Here is a 9,874-nt window from a genome sequence, read left to right as displayed (position 1 = left end):
TCCTGCTATTCAAAAGTCGTGGTTCTTCCCACCTAACTGGCCCCAGGGAGGCCAGTGGGAATAAAACACTCCAGGAAATAGATAGCTGCTCATTACTGAAGAGTTTGTGACAGGAAGAGCTCGAGAAGTCCCACCCTACACCAAAGTGAGGAGTTTGCTAACGGCTTCTCTGACCTCTGCACAAAATGTCAGCACCGTGGTGGATCTAAACCCAGACTATCATCCTCTCCACCTACAACAGAGCTTTGGAGGTTCAGACCCACACCATCAATCCATGTCAAGGAGGAGAGGCTCTGTGTTGGTCTCTCTGCCTCACCCCTGAGCACCACAGGGGCCTCACTCTCCATCTCATGCCATGAGCAGCATCCATCAGCCTTGGTGCCATGATTCCTGTGCGCCACCTCCTTCCCAAAAGGATGAAAGGCATTCACTTGAGGCATACACACATTTTATTCTGCTCCATAAAGCACAGCACATGCTGAGGAATTACTACCTGAATGCTTGGAGGCACCGGGTAGATGTCCGAGGGGTTTTCCTCTTTTCTCATGGGGAGGGAACATGGGGACTGTCCACCTTTGGAGCACAATTTGCTGCTCATCTGTTTAATTTCAGGCCTTGCAGTACACGTCATATTTCATCATTGCTACCAGCTTTGTTCCTCCAAGGCATTCTTCAAATTTTCGGTCCATTTCTTCATTCTGAGTTTCAGAGAAGAATTCTCTCCAGCTCCCAACAACCCCTGTGTACAAGGAGTACCAAAACCAGAAGACAGCAGATCCTGAGAGAATAATTCCTGGACAGCAATGTGACAGAATCATTGCCCACAGGAGGTGGGAAGGATCTGGTTTATGCAAACCCATGCCCATGGCAGTCAGAAACCAAAAAGATTCTTGATGCCATGGGGAGCAGCTGGGCTGTCAAACTCTGACCCTGGCCCCAGGTCTGTTGAGGAACCATCTCTGAGGCCACCCCTGACCCACCAGTTCAGGGGAATCATATTGAAAGTATTCCTCAGTTCTCACTGAGGAAAGAAGATGCCTGAGGCCAGCAGAGCAATGAGCAACACATTCTCCTGAGGTTCAAGAGACTCTTGTCCCATTAGCACACCTCCTCCCAGAGGAGACTCTCATGAAGTCAGATGTGCAGCCTGGATTCAGGATCAGCCTCATCACCTGAGCCTGGGCAACAGCCACACCAAAACCCCCCACAAAAGGTAAAATTAACAATCCAGCCCAAGCAAATTAGGTGCATAATTGTTGGCATAACCCACAGCAGTGTTGGCCCCCACCTCCACACCTCACTTCCTAACCTACCCGGGCTGCATCAGGGAAATAAAGCAACATGGGAGCAATGATTGAGGACCTTAAACCTGGCACTCTGGCACATTTCTCACAAACAGCCCCCAAATCCTGTCAGCAGCAGAAGTTTGTTGTACAGCATGCCACAGGAGAGAACTCATCCACACTTCCCAGCCAGCCCAGTGAGTTCCTAAGTGTGGAAGCCTACTCAGAACTCCTTCTGGAGTTGTGGCTCAGAAGGTAGAGTGAATTTACAGTGAATTTTGCAGTGAATTTGCACCTTTCCGAAAGAGGATGTCCCCAGACTTTCCATGGGTCTCGTAGGACTTCTCTTTCATAGCTTGGAAACTGGTCTTCTTAGCAATTCTGGAAAAATCTTCTTCAGAGAGGGAGAATCCAAAGAAGGCAGCAATCTTTTTCATTCCCAGTACCTGGTCCTGGCCAAAGGAACAGATGACAGAAGTGAAACCAAAAGACACTGTGGGATGGAATCAGCATCAGCAGACAAGGCTGACTCTCACAGTGTCACCAATGAATCCTAAGAGGTCTAAAAGAACAAGAAGCCACACGTGGTGGCCTCAACCTCAAGGCTTTTTCTTCTCCCCCCCAAAAAGCTCTTCCCACGAGCAGCCAGTCCTCCTCCTAACCCCCACAGGCCTCCCCTAACACAAGGGTAGCTCAGAAGGGCACACCCTCTAGAAGGGGGGGACAAGCTTGCCCCAAGAGTCTCCTCATCCCCACACCCACACGTATCAGGAGGGGTGCAGAGTGCACTCATCAAGGAAGAGCTGGGTGAGATGCCAGACCTCTTGGAGTTCCTCGTAGCTTATCATCATGATGTTCTCATGGTCACTGTGTTTGTTCCATTCCACTGTGTGGTCAAAGTAGGATCCCCAGGTTACTGTCAACAAAGAAGACACAGCTGTGTAGAGAATTTCCCAAAACTGCCCCTTACCAGCTCAGAGCAATCAGAGCAGACAGCTCCCAGAGGTGGCACCAGGATGGTGAAGTGGTCACCACCTCAACATGTCTGATAATTTGGCTTAGATCACCCAGCTCTGACCACCAGGTTGCACTCAACCACAAGCTCCATTTTGGGGGAAAAAAAAAGAAAAAAATCAGGCCAATGCTTTCTTATTTCTCTCTGTTCTGAATGGGGTGCAGGAGAAGCTCTGATTCTCTGGTACTCCCCCCATTTCTGCCACAACATGGACACATCTGCCTGGCCTGGTAAGGTGTGGTGGAGGAGGATTCCCATGCTCAGGGTCCTGCATGTGCCCCTCAGGGAAGGGGGAATGCCAGAGGGGATGCAGGGGAAGGTACATTTCCCATTCATGAAGGCTGCAAAGTATTCATCCCAGGAAGAGAAGGAGGGCAGCATGGTCATCTTGTTGTAGAAGTGGTAATAGGACACAGCTGTGTCTTTGGGGTTCCGAACCAGCACAAGGATCTAGGGGAAGAAAACAAATAATTTGGTTCTGGTTAAGGGACTGACCAAAGTGCCACCTTCTCAACACATCACATGGAATCACAGAGGATGGAAAAGACCTTTCAGATCGTGGAATCCAACTGTTAACCTCAGGCTGCCAAGTCCATCACAACCACATCCTTAAGTCTGCTCATCTTTTAAATACTTCCAGGCATGGTGACTTAACCACTTCCCTGGGCAGCCTGTTCCAGTCCTTGATAACACTTTAGGTAAAGATATATTTCCTAATGCCCAACCTAAACCTCTTGCTGCAACTTGAGACCCTTTCTTCTCATCCTGTACCTGGCAAAGGAGGTCAGCCCCCACCTCACCACAACCTCCTTTCAGGTAATTGTAGAAGGCAATGAGGTCTCCCCTCAGCTCTCCTTTCTCCAGACTGCACAACCCCAGTTCCCTCAGATGCTCCTCATAAGAGTTGTGCTCCAGACCCCTGCCCAGCTTGGTTGTCCTTCTCCCAGCACCTCAATGTCCTTCTTGTAGTGAGATGCCCAGAACTGAACACAGGACTTGAGATGCTGCCCCACCAGTGACAAGTGCAGGGTGACAGTCCCCTCCCTAGTCCTGTGGGCCACACTATTCCTGGTACAAGCCAGGATGCTGCTGGTCTTCTTGGCCACTGCTGGCTCATATTCCACTGGGCAGCTTTCCAGCCACTCTTCCCCAAGCCTGTAGTGTTGCATGGGGTTGTTGTGACCCAAGAGCAGGACCTCAGCCCAGTGATCCAGCCTCTCCAGATCCCTCTGCAGAGCCTTCCTCCCCTCAAGCCGATCAACCCCCTGGCCCAACTTGGTGTCATCTGCCAAGTTCCTTGTCCAGTAACACCCACCAGCCCATCCAGTGCTGGTCTAATTCCTTTTCCTGAGCAAGAAATCAGAATTTTGGTAGGCCAGGCTACCTGCTGCTGATGTGAGCTTCAAGCTGAAAACAAGAAACTTTAGAGTGATGCCCAGGGAAATGAGCTCATGGGGGGGCTTTCTTCTCTCTGCAGAAATTCCCATTAAAGACCATCTTAGCCCCAGCCTGTGGTGGGCTTTCCACAGATGATGTTCTCTGGGAGGCAAGTTGAAAGCAGACAACTGCTTGACTTGCTCAGTTTTCTGACACAAACCTTGAAGCATCTTTCTGAAGGAGATCTGAAGGGGCAGTGACACCCAGCAACAACCCCACTGATAAGAACCTCTTGAGTCAGCAGAGCTGCTGCTGGGAGATGTTTGTTCCCTGCCTCAGCACACACAACTCTTGCCTCTTTCAACCTTGGAAATGTGCCCACCCAGCCCAGGTGAAAGTGCTAAAAACACACCTCACACTGTCAGAGGAAAGGTAATCTGGGGTGGAAAAGTCTTTGCAGTGTGATGGAAAGAGAAGACTTACCTTAGCCTTGCCTTGGAAAAAGGACGGGGGCAGGAGATGAGGTGGCAGATGGGTTACTATGATTCTCCTGGAAGGCAGTTTCTTCATCCTCTTTCAAGCAAATGGGAAGAAACATGAGAGGACAGAAGTAGCTTATTCAGTGACATCTGCCTTTTCAGAAATTGTGAGCAGTAAGAAAAGGTGAGACCAGAGAAGGATTTTATCCCCTGGGATGCAGTGGTACTGTAAGCTCCTGCCAGCCACTGCCACAGAGCCCCACACCACACGAGCTGTGCCTGAGCACAGGACACCCCAAAGAAATAAAGCTCTTACTGACCAAACCCACCAGGGCCAGGTGTGCCACCCCCTGGGGCTTCCCAGCACACTCTGTGCCCAAGGCCCTCGTGTTGGGACACTGAGGACAGTGCCATGTTCTGGGTGTTCATGTCAGGGCTGCAGCCTGAACATGAGTCTCCTTCCCTGGAGACATTCAGAGCCCACCTGGATGTGTCCCTGTGTGACTGCTGGAGGTGGCTTTGCTCTGGCAGAGTGGTTGGACTAGATGGTCTTTTGAGGTCCCTTCCAACCCCTCACTTTCTATGATTCTTTGATTCCAGGCTCTCTGGAAGCTCTGAGCTCAGCAAGAAGAGCAGTACCAATATTTTCAGTCTCTGCCCACCTCGTAGATCCCAGGATCTCCAAATTCCAGACGTACAGATAACTCCAGCTCCTTTTCAGCATCCATTCTCTCTTTCATTTCTTCTTCTGTGTATCTGGCATCTGCTGACTCCAACTCCCTCAGAATCTGATCAAGCCAGTTGGTTCCTGAAAGGGCAATGACATCAGCAGCACATCCATTCAACTGCACTTTTCGGGGCATCCTGTCAGCCAGGCTGACATAACAACCAAAGCACCAGACTGACAAGGTCCTGTCACCATCTTTGCAGCAGGCTTAGCTTGTTCTTGGCCTCTGCATCCTGGAAAAACTGGTGTGTGAGGGACTGGCCTGGAGAGCCAAGTCTCAGTTATCAACATTTTTCTGTACTAGCAAGAGTGCTCAGAATATCAAGGGATCAATCAAACCTTAATTTGAAGGTCAGGCCCTCCCCCACTTTTGAGCAGGAGGTTGTATTAATTGACTTCCAGAGATGCCATACAACTTAAGTTCATCATCCTCTGCAGTCTCATGTCACCAGAAGTTATTCTCAGTTATTACTGCTGTGGTAGACAATGGCACAAGCTTCTGGACTGCAGCATTGTGGACTCCAGAAAAAAAAAAACCAAACCACTCACCTGTTTTAGGATAGCCCGCTAGAATCACATCATCACTCCTGGCTTCAAAGGATTTCAGAGCTTCCAGAGTTTCTGGGCTGCTAAATGTAGTAGGATATAAAACACCTTTGTAGGAAAAAAGCATGTCTGCTGGGGTCATCTTTTCCCCCTCTGCAAGAGCCTTATCCACTGTTGCAATGGCTCTTTCTCTGTTTCTGCTCATGTTTGTATCCCTGGGGAACTCTTTTCACACCCAAAGGCCCAAGCTGTCTTCCCACAGTGCAGAAGAACTCTGTGCAGCAGAGTCAATCCAACGGGGTACTCACTCAGGAATCAAGGTACAAGTCACTGATTAACCCTGCATGTTGTTAACTCCTGTTAAAACCACACAGGAGTGGAGACTAAGTTGTTATTGGTATTCTGACACATGCTTTTCAGAAGATTAGGAGTACTGAGATAATGTAGCTATCTCCACAGCTCATCACAACAACCATGAAATAAAAGGCCTTTCAGTATTCATCTCTTTCTTCCATGCCCTTGAACATTGCCTGGGTCTCCTTCACCACCCAGGTCCCAAACCCAGAGAGAGCTCCACCCTGCCATGCACCACAGCCTTGTCTCTAAATAAATGGATGTCAGACACTTGGTAAACCCACACACAGGCTTTGTTAAGCATGAGTAAAATCAAAAGCACATCTGTAAGACCCAAAAGATTACTTAGTTACCTACAAAGAATCATTTACAGTTATTTTTTCTGGTCTTCCAAAACACAGAACCATCAAAATACATCCATTTATACAAAGTATTTTCTTTAGCTGTACTCTTTTACTCATAAAACCTGGAGGCATCATATATATATTATTATTCCTATATATATATTATTCCTTGCCAGCTTTGTGATTCAGTTTTCTGAATAACATCTTTACTCTGAGTTGCAAATGAAAATCTCTTCCCATTTGCCCATACTAAGGAATAAGTGCTTCATGAAATGAGAATTTTTTTTTCCTCCTGCCTCCAGAGCCCTCTGCCTGAAGCAGGAGCCTTCCAGCCAGCTCCTGAAGGAGCCAGATTACTAGAATATGAACTTTAACAACCTGTCACCTGAGCTCCTGGGGACAGAGGTGCCTCTGGACCCTTTAAACCTCAGAGCATCCCTGGAGGTATTCAGAAGATGCAGATACAGAGCTTAGGGACACGGTGGGCTTGTCAGTGGTTGTTATCAGTTGGATTTGCTGATCTTCAAGGTTTTTTCTAACCAGATAGATTTTCTGTTTCTCTTCCATGCCCCTGATCTCAAACTCATGAGCAAGGTCCCAGATGCTGTCACAGCCCCCTGCTCAGGAGCTGCAGAACAGAAGAGCTGAGTTTAGAACAGCTCTGTCTCTGGAGAGACCCAGAAGAACCAGGGGGGTTTGGCTGTCCCAGTCCTCAGCTGAGTGTTTCAGGGTGAAGCAGTTGAGCCTGGATGGAGACACTGCAACTGTGACACAGCTCACACAGTCCCCAGGGAAGACTCTGAGTTGTTCAGTTCATCTCCAGGAAAAAATGCCTCGGGTGGAAATGCTGATAGGAGGAGCATTTGCTGCAACACAGTGGGAAGATTCCCTCTAGCTCTGTTTTGGAAAATGGGTGGGGTAGCACCCAGTTTTTTCAGAGACTGAGACTCAGTAACAACTACCTAAATCATCTCTCATCTGCAATTGATACAGCAAAGATAACAGTTTTTGATTAAAACCCCCAAAACTGCCATGGAATTGCAACAGGATTCAGACACTGAGAAGGAGGAATGGAACCCAAAAAACAAACAAAAAAAAAACCCCAACAAGCATAAAGACCAAAACATCAAAAGACCAAAACCCACCAACCAACAAAAACCAATCAAACAACAACAAAACCCCCAGCAACAACAAACCTGTTGGAATTTTTGCTTTGAAGACATTAAAGTCAGCACTCACCCTGGCTTTAAGCTCAGCTGCAGATTCTAATGGAGAGGATGTGAAAGCTGAGCAATTTCAAGGAGAGAGAAAAGGGGTGAGGAGGAAAAGCTACTAAAAGGGTCAAAGATTTTAGTACTTTACATTTCACAGATTACTGAAGCTGGAAAAGCCCTCTGGGATTATCAAATCCAGCCTATGAAACCAGTTTAAAAAAAAGCAAAACATTCTGGTCTGAATTTCTGCAGTTCTTGCATATCTAATGATTCTGTGCTCCTCTCAAGCCCTCTGAAGTGTCCATTTATCCCTCAGCATCCTTCATCCCTGACCAGATGCCACATAGAGAGAATGGCAGAGATCTTCTCTAGCAGTGGCATGGTTCCCAGATCACACCCTCAGGATGTGAAGCACACAACTTTGACAGCTTTCCTGTGTGTTCTGCACCCACCTCATGTTTCCCAGCACCTACTTCAGCACAGGGAAATCCTTCAAGTCCTTCAGCATTCACACTGCTTGCTTTACTCTGGGTTTTCTTTGAAAATTTGGCCAGCAGATCACTTAAGGTTTGACTTACCCAGTTGGTGCCTGAAAGGGGGAGGAATAGAGCTATTTGTAAAGCTTTTAGAAATGGCTTTGCCAGGAAAGCCAAGAGGTGGGTGGGACAACCTCTTGTTGCCTTCTCTTCCCTCACCTGATACAATCACAGCTGAAAAATCTGGAAAACTGCCTCTTGAGCTCCTACCTTTGCTCTTTACAAGGGTGAATTCCTCCAACTCAAATGGCTCAGTACACTGTAAACTAATGTGCAATTTGACTAATAAAGGAGAAACCTCACTGAGAGTCAAATTGGAAAGCAGAATTAAAAATTCACTGCATTGCTTCAGATTTAATTTTACAAATGCATATTTGTAGCGGGACGAGCCATTCTTGCTCCTGAAGCTCCACGAGCTGCTGGTCTCTTCCAGGACTCCAGCCACCACACAGCACTTCCAGGGTAGAAGTGTAGTGGGAAAAGCCTTTCTTGCTCCAGAGGCTCGATGAGCTGCTGGCTTCTCCATACCTCACACCAGAGTGAGCTGAGCTTTTCTCTGTGGGTGTGTGTCCCACCTTTATTGGCCCCTGATCTTGCTCATGCCCAATAGGGGCCTGTCCTAATCAGGCACAGGTGGACTCACACCCACTCACTGGCAATTCGAGGCACCTGGTTCATCTTGTCTCTACACATATTTATAAATCTTCTCAATGTATTATCTGGCTTTTTAATTATTAATTTATCTAATCCAAACCTGTAGCTCTGATCTGGGCCAGTACAAGGTGCAAAAATCCAGGATAAGCTCTCTACCCTAAGACAGTTCTCCTCTTGATCTCCCCAGAGATCAGTGTGATCACCTCAAAGCTTATGAAAATATCTTTTTTTCTAGGTATGGATTTCATATATTCTTGACACCTACATGAAATAATCTAAAGAATATGATCTGATAAAGAATATGACAAAGAATGTGGAGCATGGCATGTGAAGGTACCAAAAGCTCCATTCTGTGTGAAAATATAAAGCTATTAACTTTGCAAATATGAACAGGATGTAGAGGTCCTGGAACAGGTCCAAAGGAGGGCAACCAGGCTGGTGAAGGGACTCGAGCACAGACCCTATGAGGAGAGGCTGAGAGAGCTGGGGCTGTTCAGCCTGAAGAAGAGGAGGCTCAGGGGAGACCTCATTGCTGTCTACAACTACCTGAAAGGAGGCTGTAGCGAGGTGGGAACTGGACTCTTTTCACAGACGACCTTCAACAAGACAAGAGGACACAGTCTTAAGTTGTGCCAGGGGAGGTTTAGGTTGGATATTAGAAAGAATTTCTTCACGGAGAGGGTGATCAGGCTATGGAATGGACTGCCCAGTGAGGTGGTAGATTCTCCGTCCCTGGAGACATTTAAAAAAAGACTGGATGTGGCACTCAGTGCCATGGTCTAGCAACTGCTCCGGTGGGTCAAGGGTTGGACTAGATGATCTCTGAGGTCCCTTCCAACCCGGCTAATTCTATGATTCTATGATTCTATGAACATGAAAGCAGATCCTGCAGGACATGTAGTTTTCTGGTGTGAGCACTATTTTCATTTTCTCAAATCATTTTAACTTCATAAGTATAAAAATTAAAGATAACAAAGACTTTAACATGCTATAGTGAAAAACAATCACATGTTCCTCAGTCATTTGAATAATTACCTATATAAAATCTTCATTACTGACTTTGTTGTTCTCTTTTGGAACAATATTAGTTATTTTAAAAACCTCTTGAAAATTCTAAATACTATTACTTAAGAAAACATTACATACTTCAGAGTAGATTCCATCATTTAAAACAAACCTACTTATTTCCCATCAGGTGACTTCACTCGTCAAGAAAGCAAACTAAATTCACCAGATTTGGGGTATCCTGCCAAAATGACATCATCACTCCTGGCTTCAGGGACTCCATGGCTTGGAATACCTCAGGACTGCATAAAGTAACAGGGCAGAGAATCCCCTTTTAAGA

At 46.9% G+C, this 9,874-nt stretch overlaps 1 protein-coding gene across 2 annotated transcripts; it reads right to left on the bottom strand.

Moving 5' to 3' along the window:
- Nucleotides 1–518: 518 nt before the first annotated feature.
- LOC103534036 (sulfotransferase 6B1) lies at nt 519–5,683 on the bottom strand. 2 transcript variants are annotated; one of them, XM_008499952.2, is made up of 7 exons: nt 5,431–5,683; nt 4,817–4,962; nt 4,159–4,248; nt 2,622–2,748; nt 2,105–2,199; nt 1,579–1,735; nt 519–739 (listed from the first exon to the last, which is right to left on the bottom strand). In XM_008499952.2, the coding sequence occupies exons 1-7, from the start codon at nt 5,630–5,632 to the stop codon at nt 609–611; spliced, it is 948 nt and encodes a 315-aa protein (XP_008498174.1). In that variant the 5' UTR covers nt 5,633–5,683; the 3' UTR covers nt 519–608. The 2 variants fall into 2 exon arrangements, with proteins under 2 accessions (XP_008498174.1, XP_030303682.1); XM_030447822.1 differs by having other exon boundaries at nt 4,853–4,962.
- Nucleotides 5,684–9,874: the final 4,191 nt, after the last annotated feature.

This window comes from Calypte anna, chromosome 3, assembly GCF_003957555.1.
Source record: "Calypte anna isolate BGI_N300 chromosome 3, bCalAnn1_v1.p, whole genome shotgun sequence".
Taxonomy (NCBI): domain Eukaryota; kingdom Metazoa; phylum Chordata; class Aves; order Apodiformes; family Trochilidae; genus Calypte; species Calypte anna.
The sequence above is the reverse complement of the archived record's forward strand: the minus strand, read 5'-3'. Positions and strand labels throughout refer to the sequence as shown.